General features: G+C 42.4%; 1 protein-coding gene across 1 annotated transcript in view; it reads right to left on the bottom strand.

The window, feature by feature from the left end:
* The window catches only part of PXDN (peroxidasin), a 154,689-nt gene extending 146,620 nt beyond the window's left edge, over positions 1–8,069 (bottom strand). The window contains exon 1 of the mRNA XM_077811568.1: positions 7,864–8,069. Coding sequence (XP_077667694.1) covers positions 7,864–8,069 — 206 coding nt within the window. The remainder of the gene's footprint in view (positions 1–7,863) is intronic.
* Positions 8,070–27,692: the final 19,623 nt, after the last annotated feature.

Raw genomic sequence — 27,692 nt, 5'->3', positions numbered from 1 at the left:
AAGTGTCATTAAGGTAAAATCAGAGTAAAAGGTAGCAGAGTATATCTCAATGTTTTTCAATAGAGTTCCCTTTTGTAACTCAGGGGAACAGAGAGAGGACACAACTTTTGTTCTGAACTCTTTTACTTCTTCATAATTTTGTGTAGTGCTTATTAATAGTCTAAAGTTGTATTACAGTAGCACCCACAGACCTTAACAAGGATCGGGGGCCCATGCTGGGCACTTTACAAACTCATAAATCCCAGCCCCAAAGAAGTACCATATAAACACAGATTAGACAAACAAAGACAAGAGGCTGAGAGCACACACTGCCAATGGTAGTTCATGAAGATCTCCATGAGAGACCACAGGGAAGCCTGCACCATCAAAAACACAGTTTGAGAATCCTTGTTTTATTTGCTGTAATTTAGATGTTCATTCAGTTTTATTTGTAATGGAATCAGTTGGCTCTTGTTAACAGTAATAGTTCCATAGCAAAAAGAAACAAAACCCAGCAGCAGGATAAGAGAATGAACAAAAAAAACCAACCTCAGCACATTTGAGTTCATCCAATGCTCATTGTACCACCTCTCTGGATTGTTTTGAATTTCTGCCCATGTTTACAGTAGTATATATAAAACATTTTTTTAATCAGATTCTGAGTGGAACCAAATGGTTAAGGCAAATGGGACCAGCCATTTCATTTTTTTTTTTTAAAAGGGAGGAAAAATTTGTCAGAAACCCTATTATTTTATACAGCAACCCTGCCAAACATATAAATCATTATAAATTTCTCACCTGAGCAATGTATATTATAAAAAGTAGTTTTACAACTGTAGTTTTCCAGTAAGTAAAGTTTTAGCCCCAAATCCTGTAAACACTTATTGTTTCTCACTATTAATAGTCCTATCACAAGTGTGCATCTTTACAGGTTCAGAACCCTACGGACTATTCACAGTGAGGAAAGTTAAGCATAAGCATAAATGTTTCCAGGATCAGACCTATAGTATTCAAAATATACAGCTACTAAAATATGGACTGATGTATAGAGGTTTTCTGACTATGGGGCAATCCTTACCTTCCATCTTTACCAAGAATATCAATATATAAACCCAAAATGAAATATCTGTAAAAATTACAATTTTGACAGAGAAATCCCCTGAGAAAAAAATTATCAAAAGTTTGTTTTTAAAAAAGAATGTTTAAAATTTCTATACTATTTCATGCAATCAGGGCTTGGAAAATGTACCCAGCATCTTTTCAAACAAGGTGAAAAATACCTCTGCAAGCAAATGAAGAATAAAATGTATTTTTTGTGTAATTGCTACAGATTGTTAGTTAAGATTATATTTAATATCTTTATTTTAAATGTAATTTACTACTTCTCTTTTCATTTAGTTCTGTCTTATTTCTCTTCTTAACTTCATTCCACCATGTTTTCCTCTTTTGTTTCACATACTACATCGCAGTGTATCTTCTCCAGCAGTGGTTTTACTGTCTGTTTTCTCTTTCCTTCTGCCTCCCTCAGGCTATATCTACGCTGCCACTTATGTTGATATAACTTACATCACTCAGGTGTGTTAGCCACCCATGAGCAACGTAAGTTACACCGACCTAGCGTTGTCCCCACCAGCCCTTATAACACCAGGAGAGCTTTTTCCATCAACATAGCTACAGCCGCATATGCTCTCTAGTGTATCCATAGCCTCAGTCTCTTCTCATTTTCTCCCTACATCTACCTCCTCCCCTGTACTTTCTGTTTCCTCTACTCCCAAACTCACCCTCTCAGTACCAATTCTCTTTTCAAACTAACAACTACTTTCCCTTCAGACCAATCAACTCACACAAAGAGAGAGCTTGAAAATTTTACCAAACATTAATAGCCAGAGGACTAAACTTGCCTGCTAAATATCAGTTAAAAAGATACAGGGCCCACTAATGAGTAGCAACTCCCAGGTAAGAAGACAACATGAGCTACTGGGAAAGGGGAGGATGCTGGGATACTTATCAGTGTGCCTTCTTTGCATTATGTTTACCTTTCATATCAGCCTTTGTTTAACAGGTGTTTAAAAAAAAGTTTAGACCCACTGCCCCAAACACCTTTGTCCCCCTAATCTTCAAAGCCACAGCCTCCTGACTGCTGCAAGCATTAGGGATCTCACTACTCTACCCTCACCCCTGGCTCCTGTGATTGGGACAGGGAGGGTAGCTGTGCCTCTGCTCCTGTGTCCCTTCCCAAGCATCCATTTTTGAATCTTTTTACCCAGTGAATAGGTCCAGTGCCTGCCTTTGTTGCTCCCAATTTTCAAAAGCAGCAGATTGAAACTGATCTGACTCTAGTGAATCTCACTGCTTCCTTTGGACTTCCCAGTAGAGGCAATGAAAATTGACATGACTAGTCACTTTTCATTCTACAGCCAAAAAACTGAGCTGTAGCAGAGGCATTGAAGACATCTGTCAGCAGACTTAGGAAGACAGTACCACATCAGAGTGGTAGCCATGTTAGTCTGTATCAGCAAAAACAACGAGGAGTCCTTGTGGTACCTTAGAGACTAACACATTTATTTGGGCATAAGCTTTCATGCACTAACACCCAAGATGAAGTGGGTTTTAGCCCACGAAAGCTTATGCCCCAAATAAATGTGTTAGTCTCTAAGGTGCCACAAGGACTCCTCATTGTTACACTCCATTTACACTCAGTTGTTTACACTCAATTTACAATTGGATGCTTATTTTTGCAACCATCTGCTGAAGCTAATGGCACTCATCAATAAAAGCTTCCTACTGAACCCGGTGACTGGGTAAGCCAATTTTTCAAGCCCCAATTATAAACTATGGCTCAAATATCAAATTTGATAGCAAAGATGAAGAGGCAGCCTCTTTAATCATATGGCTAATATCATATCCTACTTCAATAAGTCCTATAATCTGTGACTTGTCAACTAATAGGTACTAACAACAGTTACAGACCTTCAGAATTTTTAAAGCAGCAACCACACGCAAAAACAGTTGCAACCTTGTTGATACCTAAAATGCATACCACTTTATGGACTCACTCGATTGATCCCTCTAATATACTGGTAAATTGGACATCTATAAAGCACACATTCTGTGCTCTAGTATTTCTTACATCAAGAGACAAGACAGTGTAATGGCTGTACTAAATGCACAGAGCCCAATGTAAGATTTACAAATCTTTCAAATATTGTCATAAAAATATAGTTCTACTAAGAAAGTGACTTTGTATAAATGGCAGCTTTATTTTTAATAGATCTGCACTCTATGTGCATTACAAGCCATATCCACTTGTGCGAGAAATTTTTACTACTTTTTAGTCCTGTTCACACTGCATAGCCAACAAAGCTATGATAGAGCGCGCTGGATTCTGTTCTTATTCACCCTCAGAATTCCAGCTACAGTGAACTCAATTAAACCTGTACAACCCCAGTTTCTTAACTGGGACTACCTGGGTGTAGCCAAGGAAAAAAACTATGAGGATCAGAATAGGCCTGCACAGGTGTAATTGAGAGCAGAATCTGGCCTGTGGAATCTTTTTTACTGGAGATGATCAGGAGTAAATTAAGGCAAGATACATTATTATTTGTATTACAGCAGCATTCAAAGACCCCAAATCATGAGCACAAAACACAGAATGACACCCTTGATGCAAAGAACTTATTATTAAATTTATAATAAAATGCACCTAGGGAAAGGGAGGACAAGAGTAACAGTAGTAAGAACACACATTTACTTAGGTGCCATATGCACAACCTGATGGTTCTGAATCATTTAAATTTTTAAAATATAAATAAATATCAGCAATTCCCACCAGCACTCTACTTAGTCATTTATTTGGAGATTTTCTGTAGGCATCAGGAAGAAGTGGGTCTTGAAGATGCCACTAGAAGGATGAGAGGGTATTAACTTTACAAGCTATTTTGGAGACGGTATTCCCTGAACCAGGGATGGAGCGAAAGTAGATTCAAGGAGCTGCAGACATTGAACTGGGACACAGCCCAGGGACACACAGAAGACCTGATCCTGCACTTTGATCCACTCAGGTGAAATGTGTTTATGCAGAGCTCCATAGACTTCAGTAGGACTGCACTAGTGTAAGAGTCTGCCTGTGTGAATCAAGCCAGAATATGGATCTCCAATTATGGAATACAGAAATGGCAATATCAGAAAATGGGGAAGCAGGAGGGTAAGAAACTGGGACTGTAACAAGCACTTTTGCAGAAGGAAGACATTTGATTTGTGAAAGGAACATTTGTCTGGATTGTATCCAGGTCCATTTTGTTTTAAACCACCACTGGAAGTGATGTGTGAGCCAGAAAGAGTACAGCTCAGCTCTCAGCTCCCATGGTGAGGCAGTTATAAACTGAAAAAAATGAGCTCTGGAAATCAGTGAGACACAATATACAAGGAAATCCCATTACGCCATTTTTACAGAGTCACTTTTCAGAGTAGAGCCATACATTAAGAGGGAAAAAAAAGATAAGGCAAGAATGGCAAATAAAGTGCTGCCAGTGAAAACATGCTAAGACAAATGTACAATAGCTCTCCAGTAGTGTTGTTTGCAGGATTTGTATATGTTCCTGTTCTAGCAAGAATGAATGTATTTAAATTAAATCAGTTAATTAATACTTTGAAACAATCCAACTATCATTGCCATGCAGGACAAATTATTTGTATTGCCTTACAGTAAATATGACACTAACATAAAATTATAGCTAAATAGAATAGAAAATGAAGGTAAACATAGATACTGACAGATGCTTTATAGATTTGGCTGGAACATTTCTACAGATTTCTATTGTCCTTACCTCTGTGAAATGCGTTAGCTGGCTCAGTCTAGTTCATAGCGGACAAGGGTCCACACCAAATTGTTTACAACCTTGCCAATCTTATCGTCTTTAATGCACTTAAAAATACTTATCCCAAAAGAAAGAGATATAATCTGATGATTCACAAACTGAAAGTGATTTAAATGTATTTTATTTTTGATGCTAAAAAAATAAGCCATTGCTGAAAGTGGAGGTTCATAACATTCCTCCTACCTGGGTGATGACGTGTCTCCATAAAAGCATAAAATTTCTGTGAGAGTTTATAGTACATACTATTAATGAACTAAGTAGCACTAAGGTAAAGTATAATTATGTAAACCATTTGGTGCCTAGATACTACCGCAATAAGTACCTCAGAAATGTATGTAATAATTAATTATAAGTATTCATAGTGTATATCTTTGAGCTACAGGTAAAAATATTACTTTTGACATATTCATATCCAGTGGAGATCTTCAAGGTACTGCTTATTAGATCAATTTTATCAGTGTCTGTGCCAAGGGATTCTTAAACTTTTCCATACTGTAAGAGTATCTTGTGGTCCACCTCCTTCCCATTCACCATCACATAACATAACTGTAGCAGCTACAGAAATTGCTTATACGGAAAAGTATTATTAGGAAAGTACTTGATATATTTCTAATTGCCTTTTAATGGTGATATAGTAGGTGGAAACAAGGAGGACAGTCATCACCATGTGAATAGTAAGAGCTCAACAGACCACCAGCAGACTATAGGCCACACTTTGAGTACAGGTTTCAGAGTAACAGCCGTGTAAGTCTGTATTCGCAAAAAGAAAAGGAGTACTTGTGGCACCTTAGCAACTAACCAATTTATTTGAGCATAAGCTTTTGTGAGCTACAGCTCACTTCATCGGATGCATCTCTAAAGTGCCACAAGTACTCCTTTTCTTTTTACTTTGAGAACAGTTGCCGTAAGCCAAATTGAGCATATTTAAATGTTAACCTTTTTTTAAAAAATGTCCTTTACTACATCATAGGCTAGAACAGTTACTCAGATTTGAGAGACTAGAGAGTTTGATATTGGAGAGGTTAGACAAATATAATGTTTGTACTGTTCATATATTTTCCTCTTACTTACTCACAAATTATAAATATCCCTGGTAATGAGAGCTCTGCCTTGTCCAGTTTTAATCTAATATATTTTGCTGTTGTACGCATCAATATATTTGCCATGTGTCCGAACCTTTTAGACTCACATCCCTATTGTTAAGATTTAAAAAAACAAAACAAAATCAAGATGATTCACAACACGAGACTCCAGAAAACTGTGTAAAGCTCAATGACCAATATAAAATGTGCTCTGTATTTGTACTTAGTTCCAAATGCAAGAAACATTAACCACCCACTTCCTGTGTTGTTCACTAAAACTTTTACAGCTTCTTCAGGACTGCTCCAGTACTGCCAGAAGGGTTCACATTGTGCCAAAGAGGGAATCAGAAATGTGAAATAATTGTACATTAAGATATTTAGAGTCTGAAATGCAGCATGGCTTTCTGAAAATAACTGGAAGTCAAAAGTCCATATGTTACAGTAGGTCATGCAGAAAATATCCAAGGCCAATCTCTGCTCTCCTAGGTTTTCCATGGTTGCATTTGTGTAAGGGAGGGCAGGAATTAGTTCCAGGAGTGTTTCTGTAGCCCAAGAAACATACAAACAGGTTAATGGAGCCAATCCTTTTCTCATAATGAACTCTAAATCAAAGTGTGTGTGGTTTGTATGGATTCTCTTTTTTATTAAAAGGGTGTGGGCAGAAAGGTTAAAACTGGTTTCTTTAAAAAAAAAATCAATGTCAAAAATATTTAGACCAAATTCTTTAACGGCTTTCACCCCATGAGATTCCACTGAAATCAACTGAATCGTAATGTTGCAAAGACTTATGCATGTATTTAACTCTACGAGCAGAAAAGATTTAATCCCATTGACATAAACGTGACCATTCACACTTCATCAAATTAAGCATTTGCACAAATCTTTGCGAGATTGGGGCCTTGGCCTGTATTGGGTATAATTCCGTATAGAATTTGGCCCCTGGTGTATTATTATATGTCCACGCTGCTGCTTAAAATTCAGCCAAAAGTATGACATTCCCAAATGATCCATTGCCACCAATGAAATATACTGTACCAAACTACTAGAAAGAGTCACCCTGAAAACATTTTAGGAATCATAAACACTTTAAAAACCAACGGCTGTTATTAGATACAAAATACCATGTTTCACGATTACTTTTATTTAAGAACATATACAAATCCACAAGGATTGACCAAAATCCAGTAGCTCTACAATTCAACAGCCTGATTTATGAAAGCAACCAAAAAGTGTGTTCAATTGAAAACATCTAGGGCTGGGTGGAGTGCGACGAAACCTTTCACATAAAAAAGCGAATCAAAGCCAAGTCTCCAATGGTGAAGCAACAGCTTCTTAAACAGCTCTCTGCAGCTCGGCTCCCTCCGAAAGATGTTGCTGAGAATAATTAATGAAATGATCCAAGAAAGGAAAACTGGAGCCCGCTGAGTGACTTCACCACCACTCGCCCTGCTGGCTCCAGGCCTCGAGGGGGGAAGCCACACAGCCGCCGGCCAAGCTCAGCCGTGCAGCACCTCGGTGCCTTCAAGAGCAGATAATCAGACAGAGGGAGAGAGAGGGGGACACCAAAAAAGCGAGAGAGGAATGCACCAGGCAGAAACAACCGGTGAGCAAGTCACTGACCACAGCCATAGCTACCAGAACTGGGGGTGGGGGGAGCTGCTTCACCCCCTGCTCTCTACAAATCAGTCTCCACTGGAGCTAACAAAAGACTCCAGCGGGAGAGGGCAGCCCAGTGATCGGGGCTTCCAACCCGAGAGGCTAGAGACAAAGGGCTGTAGCGGCTGCTGCACGGTGCCCTCCACCCCAGGTGCCCCGGCCGAGACCCTCCTGCTGCCCCCTCCAGGCCTCTCCCTACATTCAGGGCGGGAAGCTCCCGGCCTCCCTCCTTCTCGGGCTGCTGAAGCCCCCGCCCGGGGGGTACTCACAGGATGGTGGTTTGGGGCGACACGGCGGGGACGCTTTCCAGCATCAGATGCATGCAGCGCACCGTGGTGCGGAAGCACAAGCAGCGGCTGGGGCACCACACGCTGCCCCGCGGCGGCTGGGGTTGCGGGGAGGCGGCGAGGAAAAGCGCCCCGCTCCACAGCAGGAGCACGAAGCCGAGCCCGGCCGCTGATGTGCAGCGGGCCATGGTGCGAGGGGCAGCGGGAGGAGGGCGAGGGGCGGCAGCAGGTCTCCACCGTGCCTGCTCCGCTCCCAGCTGCGGCTGCTCTCGCTCCTGGACCTGGAGGCGACTCCCTGCCCGGCGCAGGCTGGAGAGAGGAGGGGAGGGACGGCAGTGGGACCGCCCCAGCCGGCGCGCTCGGAGAGCTGGGCAGGCAGCCCCGCCACTGGCTCCCCGGCCCGACCAGGGGCGCAAGAGGGCCCCGGCCCCGAGCAGAGCGTTCCCCTGCGAGGCACCGCCCGGAGAGGGGGAAGCGGCTTCCTCCGCCAGAGGGAGCATGGAGGGGGCGGCCCGAGGAAGCGCATGGCCGAATCCCCTCACCCCCACCAGGGGCACAGAGCGACAGCCCGCTGCACGTGTCCAACCCTCCATCCCCATCCCCACCAGGGCCACAGAGCAACAGGTTACCCCACTGAGGGGACCACACACATCTGAACACTACCGCACCCAGGGCTCAGATAGCAACAGGTCCCAAATTACCCCGCTGAGGGGTCTTCGCACATAGCCAAACCCTCCTCCCTTCCCTAGGGGGCAGAGAGAGACCCCAACACGGCCCACAAATGACACCAAGGAGAACGCCCATTGCCAAGTCTCCTCCCTTCCCTAGAGAGACAGAGGAAGCATTCATCCCAAAGAGCATACACTAAATAAACAAGACAGAGGAGAACTGGACAGGTTCTAAATAAACAAGACAGGTGGGAGGAGAACTGGACACAGAGATGAAGTGGCCTAGTGGAATTGTCAAAAGTGCCTAGGAGCCTAACTCCCATTCATTTGTTCTTTTACAAATCCCACTAGGCACCTATCTGCATCTTTAGGTGCTTAAATACCTTTACAAATCTGGCCCAAAATGTCTTACTGAATGTCATACAGCTGATCAGTGGCAGAGCCCAAAATAAAATTGAACCCTGTGCTCTATCTGCTTGATTATGCTGCCTATATCAAGAAGTGGAGCCAAGAGGGATGTCTGAGTCCCATCCAGGGGGAACGAATTTCACAATGAGGCCAGTGTGCTCCCCACATTTTCCTTGAGCAGCAGGAGCCTGGTCTCCACTGGTGATGGGAATGGGGCTACACAGCATTCTACCAGGGTCTAATGGTTACTACTCCTATCTATTCTGGATGCTGTCAGCAGACTCAAGCAGACATGATAGCACTGGTTACACTCAAGTCAAAACCATGTGTGCTAAATATATACTTTTTTCAATGGGTCTGGGAATCAGGGCGTTGGGCACCTGCCTGTTGTGCGCATTCCTATAAAGTGGATTCACAGCTTGTTGAAAAAAACTGTACTCAAAGAGTAGTTGTCAATGATTTGCAGTCAATCTGGGCAGACATATCTTGAGGGTCCCTGCAGAGGTCTGTTCTAGTGCTATTCAATATTTTCATTAGTGATTTGGATAATGGAATGGAGAATACACTCATAAAATTTGCAGATGAGACCAAGATGGGAGGGGTTGCAAGCACTTTGGAGGACAGGATTAGAATTCAAAATAGCTGTGATAAATTGGAGAATTGGTCTGAAATCAACAAGGTGAAATTCAATAAAAGACAAATGCAAAGTACTACACTTAGGAAGGAAAAATTAAATGCACAATTGCAAAATGGGGAATAACTGGCTAGGCAGTAGTACTGCAGAAAAGGATCTGGTAATTGTAGTGGATTACAAATTGAGTCTGAGACAACAATTTGATGCAGTTGGGAAAAAAAGACTAGTATAAGTGTATTGACAGGAGCATTGTATGTAACACATGGGAGGTAAAGCTTTAGTAAAGCTTTTGATACTGTCTTGCATGACCTTCTCATAAACAAATTCGGGAAATGCAACCTAGATGGAGCTACTATAAGGTGGGTGCATAACTGGTTGGAAAATCATTCCCAGAGAGTAGTTATCAGTGGTTCATAGTCATGCTGGAAGGGCATAACGAGTGGGGTCCCACAGGGATCAGTTCTGGGTCCGGTTCTGTTCAATATCTTCATCAATGATTTCAGATAATGGCATAAAGAGTACACTTTTAAAGTTTGTGGACGATACGAAGCTGGGAGGTGTTGCAAGTACTTTGGAGGATAGGATTAAAATTCAAAATGATCTGGACAAACTGGAGAAATGGTCTGAAGTAAATAGGATGAAATTCAATAAGGACAAATGCAAAGTACTCCACTTAGGAAGAAACAATCAGTTGCACAGATACAAAATGGGAAATGACTGCCTAGGGAGGAGTATTGCGGAAAGGGATCTGTGGATCATAGTGGATCAAAAGCTAAATATGAGTCAACAGTGTAATAATGTTGCAAAAAAAGCGCACACCCTTCTGGGATGTATTAGCAGGAGTATTGTAAGCAAGACACGAGAAGTAATTCTTCCTCTCTACTCCAAACTGATTAGGTCTCAGCTGGAGTATTGTGTCCAGTTCTGGGTGCCACATTTCAGGAAAGATGTGGACAAATTGGAGAAAGTCCAGAGAAGAACAACAAAAATGATTAAAGGTCTAGAAAACATGACCTATGAAGGAGATCGAGGGCCAGATTAAAAGGTCTGATGGGCCGGACGCGGCCTGCAGGCCGTTGTTTGCCCACCCATGGTCTAGATAATACTTAGTCCTGCCATGAGTGCAGGGGATTGGACTAGATGACCTCTCGAGGTCTCTTCCAGTCCTATGAGTCTATAATTATCCTGTTCTACTTGGAATTGATGAGTACTCACCTAGAGAACTGTGTCCAGTTCTGAGCACTTTAAGAAAGATGTGGGAAAACTGGCAAGAGTCCAGCGTAGAGCAACAAAAATGATAAAAGGTTTAGAAAACCTGACCTGACATCCTGACTTCCAAAGTGCTTGCCTGATCTATGAGGAAAGGTTAAAAAACTGGGCATGTTCTTTCTTGAGAAAAGAAATCTGAGAAAGGACCTGTTAACAGGCTTCAAGTATGTAAAGTACTGTTAGACAGTGATCCGTTGTTCTCCATGTCCACTGAAGGTAGAATAAGAAATAACCATTTTAATATGCAGCAAGGGAGCGTCAGGTTAGATATTAGAACAATCTTTCTAACTATAAGGATAGTTAAGTACTGGAATAGTTTACCAAGGAAGGTTGTGGAATCTCTGTCACTGGAGGTTTTTAAGAACAGGTTAGACTGGGGTTTGGGACCTCTCAGGGGGTCACAAGGTTTTTACATGGGGAGTTGTGAGCTGTCAGCCTGCATCCCAAACCCCGCTTTGCCTCCAGCATTTATAATGGTGTCAAATATATAAAAAGTGTTTTTAATTTATAAGGAGGGGTCGCAGTCAGAGACTTTCTATGTGAAAGGGTTCACCAGTACAAAAGTTTGAGAACCATTGGGTTAGACAAACACCTGTCAGGAATGATTAAGGTATACTTTGTCCTACCTCACCACAGGGGTTGGGAGGAAGAATGAATTAGATGATCTCGAGGTCTCTTCCAGCCCTACATTTCTGTGTTTCCTTCATGCAGCCCTGCATCTAGGTGTATCCAAATACCATCAAGCAGGAGTCCAATGAAGCACAGATGATAAGATTTTTAACATCTGTACAATCTTCTTTGAGCGGCCTTGCATTTTGACATCTTAAGTATGTGGAACTGTATTCGTGGGCAAATTTTGGAAGAATACCACTACTTTTTTCTAATTTGAGCCTCGGCAGTTGGAATACCTGTAAAGGGTAATAGCAGGAATTATTGCTACATCAGCATTAACTCCCTGTACCACTTCAGACTGGAAATCCATTGAGTTAGCCATCATTTAGGTTTTATATTGCCACCCACCACCACAGTATCAATACCAATAGGAAAGTCCTTAGCAGACTTCATAGAGTCTTTGGCACTATTCCAATTTGACAGTAAAAACTATGCTATGAAAGTCCTTTTGTTTTTGATATGTTAAATTTTATTATTTTCTTCTCTTTTGTTGTGGGTGGTGATGGTAGTAGATAATTGGGCCAAAGAGGGTATTAGTGTTGTGAGTGCCATTCTTAGGACTTTTTCAAAGAGGAAGGTTCTGCGGTGTTTCCTGAAGATGTCCAGACTCTAAATTTCCTCAGGAAGTTGGTTCCAAAACCAGGTCTTCTTGACCAAGAATGTTCTATCCCTGGCTCCCACACACTTCGTCCTGGGCTTTGTGTTCTACATTGTCTGACAGTGCAGTGGTTCATAGATCAGATTTTGTCTGTAATGTAGTTGGGGCTTGATCCATTAATTAGTTTGAAAATTAGGTCCAGAGGTTGACTGTGGGGCTAGTGGAAGGACTTGAGCATGTGCCTGGTGGGGATAATACTGTGAAGAATGACTGGTCTTTTGCTCCACCAACCCTCCACTCTCCAGAAGCCTACAAGAATCTGGTAGAAGCCTGCATCTATAGGAATAGAAGGGGAGGAGTTTCTGCAAAGTCACTGGGATTGAAGCTATAAAGGCAACAATCCCCCTCACCCTAGATCATCTAAGTCCCCTTCACTCACCAAATCAGAGCAAACAATCTGGCTCTTTATTTAAAATGCCCTTGTTACCTAGCAGCTCTGTGTTCTTGGGGAACCTGGGTGCAGTACCCAGCCTGTCTGACTCACAAAAGACTTTCCCCCACCCCAGCCTCTGCTTGAACCAAAACTGATCAGAAGAAAGACTTACAAAAAGCAATGAAAAGGCAGTGGGAGACACATCTAAACCCCTGGGATAAGAATGACAGAATTAAGGAAACTCCCCTAGCCTCATTTGCATCGAAGATGGAGCAAAGAGGCATCTCCATTGTTAGGATATAGATATTCAGGCCTGTCTGTAAAGGCCTATAAAGAATTTAGGTGTATTTTTATCACTTAGCTAGTTATAGAGGTATAAAAGAAAGAATCAAAATCACTGTCTGCCGGTGTAAGGTCCTTCTGTTACTGTGACAGTCTGAGGCCCTGTGCGTTGGCTTAGATCTTTGGCTAAGCAGCAGAGGCAGCCATAAACTGGGAAGCGAACGGTCACATCCTCACATTCCAAACTAGTCACTTTGAAATCAGGTGCTATTGGGCTGTTAGGAATACAATCCTGTCCTGATAATGCCTATCGCCTCCAGAGAAAGGGAAGTGCCTAGAAGATGTAAAAGGAAAGTTAGTTTGATAGCATCCTGTCTGGCAAGAACTCACTTATCAATAGCTGGGATGTGAAATCCTCATTTCTTTGTTGTTCTATCACTGTTATCCCCATTTCCCTATTGTTTGTCTGTATAATCTCTGTCTGGTTCTGTGATTGTTTCTGTCTGCTGTATAATTAATTTTGCTGGGTGTAAACTAATTAAGGTGGTGGGATATAATTGGTTACATAATCATGTTACAAGATGTTAGGATTGGTTAGTTAAATTTCAGTAAAATGATTGGTTAAGGTATAGCTAAACAGAACTCAAGTTTTACTATATAGTCTGCAGTCGATCAGGAAGTGTGTGTGTCTGTGTGTGTGGGAAATGGGAACAGGGAATGGGGGTGGGGAAATTGGAATCATGTTTTGCTAAGGGGTGGAATGGGAACAGGGACACAGGTAAGGCTCTGTGGTGTCAGAGCTGGGAAGGGGGACACTAAGGAAGGAAACTGGAATCATGCTTGCTGGAAGTTCACCCCAATAAACATTGAATTGTTTGCACCTTTGGACTTCGGGTATTGTTGCTCTCTGTTCATGCGAGAAGGAGCAGGGAAGTAAGTGGGTGAAGGAATAAGCCCCCTAACATCCATAAGCATACAGAATGGAGAACAGAGATTCCAAGGCAAAAACTATATATATAAAAATGGAACTCTGGGACCAGGAAAGCACTACATGATAGGGGATCTCTGCTCTAGATGTTAATGAACCCATGCCTGCACACACCCAGCTCAGTAGTTAACATAACAATTCAAATAATAAATCCTTTATTGGTTGCAAAATAGTGAAGCTCCCTAATTGCATTGTGAGCTCCTTCCAAGGAACACCTCCCAAAGCCAGGAATGATCAGCTCCCATGTCTAGCCTGAACAAAACAACTTTGGTATACTCCCTTGCTTACACATAAACAAATCTAGTGTTCTCCCTTGAACCATTGTTGTTTCTCTGCAAAAAACCCTACCTATGCTCAAGTAAGTGTTCTGATGCCTGGATCCAAAACCTGCATCAGTTCTATTGGGACTTCATCTTCTCCTGACTGATTGTGCTGGGGGCTCTGCTTGACTCCAGCACTCCAGATCCTCAGCTACCACCACCACCTGGGATCCCTGATCAATTCAAGCTTCATGGAGTGAGAACCCAACTCTCTCTCTCTAGGGATAGTCTCCTGACCCTGACTTGTGTGATCAGTTATAGTTTTGTAAACCAGACTTTTATAATCAAATTTAAGTTAGATTTATTTTATAACTGTTTTGTTTGTTTGGCTACCCTATGGTTATTACCTGGCAATAAATAACTTTCATGATTAAGCGGGTTGCGTCTCTCTCTCGTGGGTGTTTTTTGGTTTCCTCATTTGCTCTGCAGCAACGCTCCTTGTACCTAAGCTAAAAGATCCCTGCAGCACCCAAAAATCCTGTGGGGTTTGCTCATCAAATGGGTTACTACCAGAACAATCGTGTGAAAGTGGGGATAGAGACATGCTGAGTCCAGGAGCACATGAGGGTGGCAGATTGAAAGTGCTGCTCGACCCAGCCTCCTGAGTCCAGGGACATATAAGGGGGTCAGCTTGGGAGTGCTGATTACCCTGGTCCTCTCAGACGTGCTCCATTAACGTGTGTGTGTTCATCTGAATCTGGGAGTGGAAGAACGCAGCCCTGGGGAACCTAGGTCCCACAGGACAGCTCCATTGGGAGGGAACTTGCAGCAGGGAGAAGTAGAGCTCCATATGAGAACACAAGTGACACAAGCAGTACATTGATAGAAGTACAGAACGCCCCAGAAGAGTAACCCTAATAAATGAGCATACCCCAAAGTAACAGACAAAGCTGGTAATACCCTTCCCAAATTTCCTTACACCTAATCTTATAAATAATAATTGGTGTTATGTGTTATTATTGAAACTGTAATTTAAAATGCTAGTTTGCTTTTAACCATCAATACAATGTGTCTATTTTTTTGCATTTCTCTCACCTTGGACAACAAAAATAGACTTCTATTTCACCTGTGTTTAGAGTTAGCACCTAGTGAGTTTCATTTTGCAATGTTTTTCTATAATAGGATGTTAAGATGATTGGCTTACAAAAATACAGAGAATTTCTTCATTTAAAAATGGTTTCCTTTGGAAAGTAAACAACAAACAAAATCTATGGAAACATTTTTGTTTTTGTTTAAGTTTTGTAAAAGCTTTTTTATACAAAATTCAGATTTTGGGTTAGACTTGACCTGATAGTATTCCAGTATGAAAATGGAATATAATATATATACACATTTTTCTCTCTTCTTAAAAAAATTATATTAACAATAAAGAATTAAGCTAAATTGGATGTACAGCCATTATTCTGCCTCAGTGAATTTGAATTCTAGGTAGGTTAAATTTTTTGAATATTGCATGTATTCCATAAAACAACATACCTATTTTACAGATGGGGAAACTGTGAAACAGGTAAGTGACTTATAATATGTCAAACAGTGAGTCAGTGTCAGAGCCAGCAATACAATCCAAGCTATTTGACTCCCAGTCCTGTTTCCTATACACTGGAACTTGCACCCTCCTTTTAAACAAAGTCACCTCAAATGATGAAAAAAAGTTTTGAGAAGTTAAATATGGCTAAAATGCTGATAGAAATAGGTGGATTGTTGGCAAATATGATTAAATGAATTAGCCTTTGTTCATTTCCCAATAGATTTAACAATCCAGGAAAGAGTCCAAAGATGCAATGATTATGAAGAATGAACTACCTCCTCACCTGGTTGGGCCACATGGGGAAGATTCCACTGCTTCGACGATTCTATATCTGTACAGCAGACAGAGGACTTTATTCTTCAGAACAGTCAGTCTTGCTCCTTTCACGAGCACTAAATGAATTTGAGAAAACATCTAAAATGGTAGAGTACTGGAAATAGTCAGTTTGTAATCTCAAATTAATAAAATTAGTTTTGATTATGATAAACAACAGATGTAGAAACATAAAATTAGGTGACCACTGTAGACTGTGTCTAATTTAACAATTTCATAGCCAAATTCATTCTGTAAAACTGCTTTGTGGCTCATTTACATGATTAAAAAGTTAAAGACACACTGAACTGTGCAGTGGAAAATGAAACAATAATGAACACACCTGTTTCTCAGTGAATACAGACAGTATTTTGAAAGATCATTTTAAAAATCTGGATTCACCATATTAGACAAAGTTGTGGCCCTTGTGTTATATCACATGTTGTGTTAAAGAGCACTCAGTGCCATGGTAGGTTACATGTTTAATTCCTTACCTGTAATTCTACTTCTCTGAAGATATTTGATTAGATTCCTGCTCTGGAGACTCAGTCTCAGTTTCCTAACCAGTGGCATAGCTAGGTGCAGCGAACGGGGGGGGGGGGGGGGGACACATAAAGAAAGATGCCACCCACTTGTACTCACCGAGCGGTGCTCCGGGTCCTCGGCAGCACTGAAGGCCCCCACCGCCGAAATGCCGCCGAGGACATGGAGCAAGTGAATTCCCCTACGTTTCAAAGACTTTTGGCCTTAGGAGGTGTCAAGGTTCCTCCCCCACTCTGAACTCTAGGGTACAGATGTGGGGACCTGCATGAAAAACCTCCTAAGCTTATCTTTACCAGCTTAGGTCAAAACTTCCCCAAGGTACAAAATATTCCACCCGTTGTCCTTGGATTGGCCGCTACCACCACCAAACTAATACTGGTTACTGGGGAAGAGCTGTTTGGACGCGTCTTTCCCCCCAAAATACTTCCCAAAAGCTTGCACCCCACTTCCTGGACAAGGTTTGGTAAAAAGCCTCATCAGTTTGCCTAGGTGACTACAGACCCAGACCCTTGGATCTTAAGAACAATGAAAAAGCATTCAGTTTCTTACAAGAAGACTTTTAATAAAAATAGAAGTAAATAGAAATAAAGAAATCTCCCATGTAAAATCAGGATAGTAGATATCTTACAGGGTAATTAGATTCAAAAACATAGAGAACCCCTCTAGGCAAACCCTTAAGTTACAAAAAAGATACACAGACAGAATTAGTTATTCTATTCAGCACAATTCTTTTCTCAGCCATTTAAAGAAATCATAATCTAACACATGCCTAGCTAGATTACTTACTAAAAGTTCTAAGACTCCATTCCTGGTCTATCCCCGGCAGAAAACCAGCATATAGACAGACACACAGACCCTTTGTTTCTCTCCCTCCTCCCAGCTTTTGAAAGTATCTTGTCTCCTCATTGGTCATTTTGGTCAGGTGCCAGCGAGGTTACCTTTAGCTTCTTAACCCTTTACAGGTGAGAGGAGCTTTCCCCTGGTCAGGAGGGATTTCAAAGGGGTTTACCCTTCCCTTTATATTTATGACAGGAGGCATAGGGTATTCAATTTCATGCTGAGATCAACTGCCAGTGCCCTCTAAAACATTCTATTTCAGTCCCATAATGAGTGGGAAGCAGACATTCTAAGCATAATAGAGGCCCAAGGAATAATTTACATGATTAGCTGAGACCAAACAGTGTTGCCAACTCTGGAAATTTTTCCAACTCTTTCAGTAGTTATACCGTATTATTTACTAGTAACTGAAAGCCCATGCTGTTGCATGGGTGTAATTACAGTCATGTGTGTAAAAAAGCCAAAAAATGGCCAAGAACTTAAATACTGGACAGTAACAGACTGCAAATCCTAGTGGTGATTGAAGCTGGTGATAGTCTAAACAAACAGAGCTCTTTCCATTACTTCCCACAACGGGTCAGAATGATGTTTGGGTTATTGTGTGTGCTGGTTGTGTTGATTTGTTTCTAGGGAAATTGTGCTGGGAGATCGGTGTGGGTGGCAAATGAGGGGCATCCTGCCATAAACGGCTATGTAAATTTGGGGCTATTGTGTATGCTAGTTGTGTGGGTGATTTTGAAGAGAACTGTGGCAGTTGGGCTAAGTAATCCACCATCTTGAGCAGACTCCAATTAGATTGTTGGATGTAAATTAGTTGTAGAGTAAGGGTGGTGATTGGTTGTGTTACTTCTGATATCACAGTGATCTTGTACTCTTGTCATGATATAGGCATGTGTTTTACTGAAGCTGTACACAACACAGGTATAATTTGTTAAGTCAAAAAGGCTGAGAACTTAAAATTGAACAGTAACAGACTGTGAAACCCAGTGATGATTCAGCTTAATGATATTCTGAACAAAAAGAGCTCTAACCATGCTTGCAGCTGTTCTATCACTTCACACAGACTTTACAGACATTCTGGGCTTCAGAGTGACACGCAGCGTGACATTTTTGGAATTTTATTCTATAGATTTGTACTACGATAGCACCTAGGAGCACTACTCCTGGCCCTGGATCCCATTGTGGTAGGCACTGTACAAACAGACCAAAAAGACAGTCCCTGCTTGTGACCATGGTGCCTGGATGGGCCACATTCAGAATGCCACACTTAGGGCAGACTGCAGGAAATAGGGTAGACACTCCCCCAAACTGGTGGTTTATTCTATAATTAGATTAATCAAGCAAGTAACAAAGAGCTTTTGTAGTACCGCGTTAGTTAACAAGAAGACAAACACAGTCTCCTTTAGGCATTCCAGCCCTTGGCTCCCATCTAGACAAACTAGTTTAATACAGTGAGAGGTTACTGAAAACCCAATTCACCATATGTGAGGTTCACCAATCCCAAAGGACTAGACATTTATCCCCAGGTCAATATGAATCTCAGGTCTTACCCAAATATCACACTGTCCTTAAAAAACTAAATATAAGATTGTTAAACTTCTAACAGGATATAGGTAAACACAGATAAATACACTTAGCATCTACTCTTGATTTCTTTTACTCTAGACAAGAAGCTCCATTCAAAAAAGCTCAAATACTGGAATTAACATATAAAGAACAGGGTATGGAAGATATCATGAAGTTCTACAACATAATGGGAGGGACTTCACTTTTTTCTCCAAAACTGCCAAAACATATGCTAGGATAGATCTAATTTTGACATCAAAATTTACATGAAATTTTTAATGTTATAACTGGATTAATTAATATTTGTGACCATGCTCCTGTCTTCATGAAATAGAAGTCTAATTCAGGAATAAGAGAAAGAAGTTAAAGATTTAGTAGTATATTTTTAAAAGACACAGACTTTATGAAGAAAATGGAAAATCATATTGAAAATTATATTAAGGATAATCTCCGACACGATATATCCCTGGGAACTAGTGGGAGGCCTTTAAACATAATAACGGGGCATATTGTTTCATATATTAGTTACAGGAAAAGAAGACAGGCAAAAATAATTTGTTTTGTAGAATAACAAATTTACAGTTTGCAGAAGCAATATAATTTGACTAATAACACTGACTTGCTCCAAGAGATTAAGAATGCAAAAAAGAGCATTATAATCACTGCAAACTAAAAAACAAACAGACAAACAAACCCTAGATAGCTCTCTTATTTGCCAAACAAAGATTTTATGACTGGGGGAGCAAATCTGGCAGATTACTAGCCAGACTGATTTCCAACAGAAGACCCAGAACAGCATACCATATCTTAAAGACAAAAATGGAATACTCCAAAAACTAAACAAAGGAATTAATAAAATACTAGGAGAATATTTCTGAGAGATATATGCTAGCAAATATGTAAATATGGAAAAATTGGAAGCTAGTGTACTGCAGGATCTTAAAATGCCCAGACTAACACATAGTGAAAGAATAGTACTAGATGGCCAATAACACAAGAAGAAATAGAGATGGTCATCTCATGACTAACATCTGGGGAAAGTCCTGGACCACATGGATAACCCTGAATTTTATAAAATGTTTAAAACACAAATAATGTCATGGTTAGCAAATGTATTTCAGTCTTCTTTAGCACTAGAGAGTTTTCCAAATACCTTTATAAGCAGATGTAGTTTTGATACCTAAGCCAAATAAAGACTAATCAGATCCAATATTTTATAAATATAGATAGCAATATTTTAATTAAAATATTAGCATCCAGATTATAGACAATAATTCTAAATGAGTGCACCAAAGACAGACTCTCTTTGTAAAAGGAAGAAGCCATATGAATATCATAAGAAAATTCCCACATATGGTATAGCATTCCAAAAACACTCATAAAGTTGCCTGCTTTCTAATGATCTATGCAGAAAAGACATTTGACTTGGTAGAAAGTCCATTTTGATTTAGAATTTTGGAGAAATATGGTTTTGGGGAACACTTTTATAAATCGATTAAAATAGTCTACAAAAATCCTATGGTATGTATGACAGGTATGTCAATATTCTAGAGTAGACAAACCTTATTGAACTAAGTTAAACTTTACTGAATTAAGTTTAAGCATGTTAAAGTTTATTTTATCAAAATGCAAATATTTATGTGTTATTGAGGGATTATATGTAATTTATCTAGGTGACATGGCTAATGTAAACCTTGGAAAATGTTATGAGCTTTGAAAGACTCTTTTAAACAATGAGCTAAGACAAAATGAACTTTTAGTTGAGTAGGTTGCCTAGGAAATACTTGGTAGGAATGCAAATGTCTACTTCTGGACGTGATCTTTTGAAGTTTTACCCTGATGGACCTTTGCCTACAAATTACCTGTTTCCAAGATCAAAAGCCCAAATGACATAAAGGAGTAACTCACCAGTTCTTGGGCAAATGAACTTGTAACCACAGGAAAACTTCTTGTGGAGTTTGAAGGACTGTTCACCGGCCAAACCCTTGTTGGAACTGGAATAATCCCTGGTGAGCTTACTTGCATGCTTGTAAGTTTTTTATTGTTTTAATATGTTTTCTCTGTCATGCTTCTACCTTAAGAATAAATGTGCTTACTGAGAAAGAGTTGTGTGGTAGCTTAACTGTGGCAATTATACTATTTACTGTCTCTGAGGAGAAAAGTAAAACAGGCCTGTTTTACAGACCTGTCTAGGCAGTCTGACTTCGCTGCGGAATTCACAGTGTAGGCAGGGAGCTGTACAACCTGGAAATACCCTGGTCAGGAGGTAGAGACACGTGGGTCTTTTCCCAAGAGAGGCAATAGGCATGTGCCTTTGCTGGATCATAGAGGGGGAACACAGGTGCAGTTGCCCTGAAATGTTACAGCATGTATTTGTGGAAATGTCACAAAGATTGAGCCAATAACATTATACAGAGGAATAAGACACGGGTGTCTATTGTCACCCTTATTTGATTTGAATATCACACCATTAGCATAAAAGATCAGGAAACGGTAAGAAATTCAGGTAATAATTGTATTGGGAATAGAAAACAAAGTTTCATTATACGCTAATGACCTTATGCTTTTTATTCAAGATATAAACAAAAGTTAGCCACTATTACAAGAAGTAATTGAAATTTTTGGTCAGGAATTGGGATGCAAACTAAAATACTCTAAATCAGAAATAATTTGTCTCAGTTCCAAAGTATATCCAATACATGAAAAATGCCTACTGAAAGTATTAAATAATAAAATTAGATATTTAGGCATTCATGTATCAGCTAAAGTGGGGGAGTTTTTTTCAATTCAATTCAATTATTTACAATGACCTAGAAAAGTGGGTGTTATTACAATTGACTTTGATAGGTAGAATTCATGTACTTAAAATGAATATCCTGCCCAGGATCTTGTATCCTTTTTCTAGGATTCCTTTTATACCTCTCAAAAATTTCTTCAAGAAATTTTGAAAAGTTATTAAAAATTCCTATGGTCAAATGAGAAGCCAAGAATAAAAACAGAATGGCTGGAATGTCCAGTTGAGATGGGAGGCCTCGCACTACTAGACTTCAAGAGATCCATAGGGTGGCACAGATTAGACTGGCACTGGAATGTATCTCTGATAGAATCCATAATTGACACAAATAGAACAGAAACTGGCAAACTCAACCTCATGATATAATTGTGTGTTGGATTCTTATCCCAAAATTTTGGCAGTGTGTTCCCTCTCATTTTCTCCATCCATGTGCGGAATACATTTTGTTATGTGCACCGAGGTATGTGCGAATGTGCACCACCAGTAGAAACAAAAAACCTAGATATAATATATATTTTTAAAAAGTTACCATAAGGATAATTACTCCAGCCAGGACTGGTTGGGCATTTTAGAACTCACAACTCAAAGAACTGATTTAAGTGTAAGAGAAATAAAAATTATGAAATGCATAGACCAGTCAAAACACTAAAATAATACAGTTTGAAAGAGTAAAATTACAGAAAATATATGTGCATTGCAGGAAGTACCAAGAAGTAACAACAACAATAATACAAATATGTGTTGAGAGGTGACTGTGAAAGAGATGTGTGTGTGTGTGTGAGAGAGAGAGACCCATAGTGTGTGTATGACACAGAGACAGCGTGTGTGTGTGACAGTGTGACTCAGAGACTGTGTGCTGGCTGCTGGGGAAGTTTCTGAGAGACACTGTGCACTGTCTTTTTAAGGCACACACTGAAAGCTCTCCTGCTCTGTCCTGAGCCCTGTTGTCTCCCATCCCCTGCTCTGTGGAGATGGGGTACATGGGCAGGGGGGAGGGGAAGAGAGAGAGAGAGATTGTGTGTGCTGACTGCTGGGGAAGTCTCAGCCCTGGTCTACACTAGGACTTTAGGTCGAATTTAGCAGCGTTAAATCGATGTAAACCTGCACCCGTCCACACAATGAAGCCCTTTATTTCAACTTAAAGGGCTCTTAAAATCGATTTCCTTACTCCACCCCTGACAAGTGGATTAGCGCTTAAATCGACGTTGCCGGCTCGAATTTGGGGTACTGTGGACACAATTCGATGGTATTGGCCTCCGGGAGCTATCCCAGAGTGCTCCATTGTGACCGCTCTGGACAGCACTCTCAACTCAGATGCACTGGCCAGGTAGACAGGAAAAGAACCGCGAACTTTTGAATCTCATTTCCTGTTTGGCCAGCGTGGCAAGCTGCAGGTGACCATGCAGAGCTCATCAGCACAGGTGACCATGATGGAGTCCCAGAATCGCAAAAGAGCTCCAGCATGGACCAAACGGGAGGTATGGGATCTGATTGCTGTTTGGGGAGCGGAATCCGTGCTATCAGAACTCCGTTCCAGTTTTCGAAATGCCAAAACCTTTGTCAAAATCTCCCAGGGCATGAAGGACAGAGGCCATAACAGGGACCCGAAGCAGTGCCGTGTGAAACTTAAGGAGCTGAGGCAAGCCTACCAGAAAACCAGAGAGGCGAACGGCCACTCCGGGTCAGAGCCCCAAACATGCCGCTTCTATGATGAGCTGCATGCCATTTGAGGGGGTTCAGCCACCGCTACCCCAGCCGTGTTGTTTGACTCCTTCAATGGAGATGGAGGCAATACGGAAGCAGGTTTTGGGGACAAAGAAGATGATGATGATGATGAGGTTCTAGATAGCTCACAGCAAGCAAGCGGAGAAACCGTTTTTCCCGACAGCCAGGAAATGTTTCTCACCCTGGACCTGGAGCCAGTACCCCCCGAACCCACCCAAGGCTGCCTCCTGGACCCAGCAGGCGGAGAAGGGACCTCTGGTGAGTGTACCTTTTAAAATACTATACATGGTTTAAAAGCAAGCATGTGAAAGGATTACTTTGCCCTGGCATTCGCGGTTCTCCTAGATGTAGTCCTAAAGCCTTTGCAAAAGGTTTCTGGGGAGGGCAGCCTTCTTGCGTCCTTCATGGTAGGACACTTTACCACTCCAGGCCAGTAACACGTACTTGGGAATCATTGTACAACAAAGCATTGCAGTGTATGTTTGCTGGCATTCAAACAACATCCGTTCTTTATCTCTCTGTGTTATCCTCAGGAGAGTGAGATATAATTCATGGTCACCTGGTTGAAATAGAGTGCTTTTCTTCAGGGGACACTCAGAGGAGCCCATTCCTGCTGGGCTGTTTGCCTGTGGCTAAACAGAAATGTTCCCCGCTGTTAGCCACAGGGAGGGGGGAAGGTTGAGGGGGTAGTCACGCGGTGGGGGGAGGCAAAATGCGACCTTGTAACGAAAGCACATGTGCTATGTATGTAATGTTAACAGCAAGGTTTACCCTGAAAGAGTGTAGCCACTGTTTTATAAAATGTGTCTTTTTAAATACTGCTGTCCCTTTTTTTTTCTCCACCAGCTGCATGTGTTTCAATGATCACAGGATCTTCTCCTTCCCAGAGGCTAGTGAAGCTTAGAAAGAAAAAAAAACGCACTCGCGATGAAATATTCTCCGAGCTCATGCTGTCCTCCCACACTTACAGAGCACAGACGAATGCGTGGAGGCAAATAATGTCAGAGTGCAGGAAAGCACAAAATGACCGGGAGGAGAGGTGGCGGGCTGAAGAGAGTAAGTGGCGGGCTGAAGAGAGTAAGTGGCGGGCTGAAGACAGGGCTGAAGCTCAAATGTGGCGGCAGCGTGATGAGAGGAGGCAGGATTCAATGCTGAGGCTGCTGCAGGACCAAACCAGTATGCTCCAGTGTATGGTTGAGCTGCAGCAAAGGCAGCTGGAGCACAGACTGCTACTACAGCCCCTGTGTAACCAACCGCCCTCCTCCCCAAGTTCCATAGCCTCCACACCCAGATGCCCAAGAACGTGGTGGGGGGGCCTCCGGCCAACCAGCCACTCCACCACAGAGGGATTGCCCAAAAAAAAAGAAGGCTGTCATTCAATAAATTTTAAAGTTGTAAACTTTTAAAGTGCTGTGCTTAAAGTGCTGTGTGGCATTTTCCTTCCCTCCTCCAGCACCCCTCCTGGGCTACCTTGGTAGTCATCCCCCTATTTGTGTGATGAATGAATAAAGAATGCATGAATGTGAAGCAACAATGACTTTATTGCCTCTGCAAGCGGTGATTGAAGGGAGGAGGGGCGGGTGGTTAGCTTACAGGGAAGTAGAGTAAACCAAGGGGCGGGGGGTTTCATCAAGGAGCAACAAACAGAACTTTCACACCGTAGCCTGGCCAGTCATGAAACTGGTTTTCAAAGCTTCTCTGATGCGTACCGCGCCCTCCTGTGCTCTTCTAACCACCCTGGTGTCTGGCTGCACGTAACCAGCAGTCAGGTGATTTGCCTCAACCTCCCACCCCGCCATAAACGTCTCCCCCTTACTGTCACAGATATTGTGGAGCACACAGCAAGCAGTAATAACAGTGGGAATATTGGTTTCGCTGAGGTCTAAGAGAGTCAGTAAACTGCGCCAGCTCGCCTTTAAACGTCCAAATGCACATTCTACCACCATTCTGCACTTGCTCAGCCTGTAGTTGAACAGCTCCTGACTACTGTCCAGGCTGCCTGTGTACGGCTTCATGAGCCATGGCATTAAGGGGTAGGCTGGGTCCCCAAGGATACATATAGGCATTTCAACATCCCCAACAGTTATTTTCTGGTCTGGGAATAAAGTCCCTTCCTGCAGCTTTTGAAACAGACCAGAGTTCCTGAAGATGCAAGCGTCATGTACCTTTCCCGGCCATCCCACGCTGATGTTGGTGAAACGTCCCTTGTGATCCACCAGAGCTTGCAGCACTATCGAAAAGTACCCCTTGCGGTTTATGTACTCGGCGGCTTGGTGCTCCGGTGCCAAGATAGGGATTTGGGTTCCATCTATGGCCCCACCACAGTTAGGGAATCCCATTGCAACAAAGCCATCCACTATGACCTGCACATTTCCCAGGGTCACTACCCTTGATATCAGCAGATCTTTGATTGCGTGGGCTACTTGCATCACAGCAGCCCCCACAGTAGATTTGCCCACTCCAAATTGATTCCCGACTGACCGGTAGCTGTCTGGCGTTGCAAGCTTCCACAGGGCTATTGCCACTCGCTTCTCAACTGTGAGGGCTGCTCTCATCTTGGTATTCATGCGCTTCAGGGCAGGGGAAAGCAAGTCACAAAGTTCCATGAAAGTGCCCTTACGCATGCGAAAGTTTCGCAGCCACTGGGAATCGTCCCAGACCTGCAACACTATGCGGTCCCACCAGTCTGTGCTTGTTTCCCGAGCCCAGAATCGGCGTTCCACAGCATGAACCTGCCCCATTAGCACAATGATGCATGCATTGGCAGGGCCCATGCTTTCAGAGAAATCTGTGTCCATGTCCTGATCACTCACGTCACCACGCTGATGTCGCCTCCTCGCCCGGTATCGCTTTGCCAGGTTCCGGTGCTGCATATACTGCTGGATAATGCGTGTGGTGTTTAATGTGCTCCTAATTGCCAAAGTGAGCTGAGCGGCCTCCATGCTTGCCTTGGTATGGCGTCCGCACAGAAAAAAGGCACGGAACGATTGTCTGCCGTTGCTCTGACGGAGGGAGGGGCGACTGACGACACGGCTTACAGGGTTGGCTTCAGGGAGCTAAAATCAACAAAGGGGGTGGCTTTACATCAAGGAGTATTTCAGGCAGGACTTCACGGAGGGTTCCAATAAGAAATGGTGCACCTAAGTTATCGTTCTTATTGGAACAAGGAGGTTAGCCTGGCCTCTGATTGATACATGGCTAGATTTACCTCACTGCACCTTCTCTGTGAGTGACTGCAGTGTGACCTAAAGGAATGAGTCCCCTAGACAGGGGAGGGGGGGAAGCAAATGAGTACAAAACAAATCTGGTCTATTTCTTGTTTTGATCCACTCCATCTATCTTTTACATCTTTGGCTGGCAGCAGACGGTGCAGAAGGACTACATGCCATCCACATCTCATGGCTGCTCGGCAGAAGATGGTACAGTACGACTGCTAGCCATCCTCATCTCTTGCCTGCCTGGCAGAAGATGGTACAATACGACTACTAGCAATCCTCATCTCTTGCCTGCCTGGCAGAAGATGGTACAGTACGACTGCTAGCAATCCGTATCGCCTGCCTGCTCACCATAAGACGGTTCAATAGGACTGACTGCAGGACTAAAGAGAATGACCTGGTCAAGTCACTCCAAATTTAGTCCCTGCGCCCATGTCTGTCCAGGCGCTCCCAGCCGACGTGGCCAGGAGCACCTCAGACATGACGAGGACGACTACCAGTCATACTGCACCGTCTGCTGCCAGAAGGCAATGGGTTGCTGCTACTGTGTAGCAAAGCCGTACCGCGTCTGCCAGCACCCAGGAGACATAGGGTGACGGTTACCTGAGCGGGCTCCATGCTTGCTGTGGTATGGCGTCTGCACAGGTAACTCAGGAAAAAAGGCGCGAAACGATTGTCTGCCCTTGCTTTCACGGAGGGAGGGAGGGCCTGACGATATGTACCCAGAACCACCCGCGACAATGTTTTAGCCCCATCAGAGTGCTCCATTGTGACTGCTCTGGACAGCACTCTCAGATGCCCGATTGTTTGCCGTTGCTCTGACGCAGGTAGGGGCGACTGAGGACACGGCTTACAGGGTTGGCTTCAGGGAGCTAAAATCAACAAAGGGGGTGGCTTTACATCAAGGAGTATTTCAGGCAGGACTTCACGGAGGGTTCCAATAGGAAATGGTGCACCTAAGTTATCGTTCTTATTGGAACAGGAAGGTTAGCCTGGCCTCTGATTGATACATGGCTAGA

The sequence above is a fragment of the Eretmochelys imbricata genome, chromosome 3, assembly GCF_965152235.1.
Source record: "Eretmochelys imbricata isolate rEreImb1 chromosome 3, rEreImb1.hap1, whole genome shotgun sequence".
Classification (NCBI taxonomy): domain Eukaryota; kingdom Metazoa; phylum Chordata; order Testudines; family Cheloniidae; genus Eretmochelys; species Eretmochelys imbricata.
Note: the sequence above shows the minus strand (reverse complement) of the source record. Positions and strands in the feature narration are given on the sequence as shown.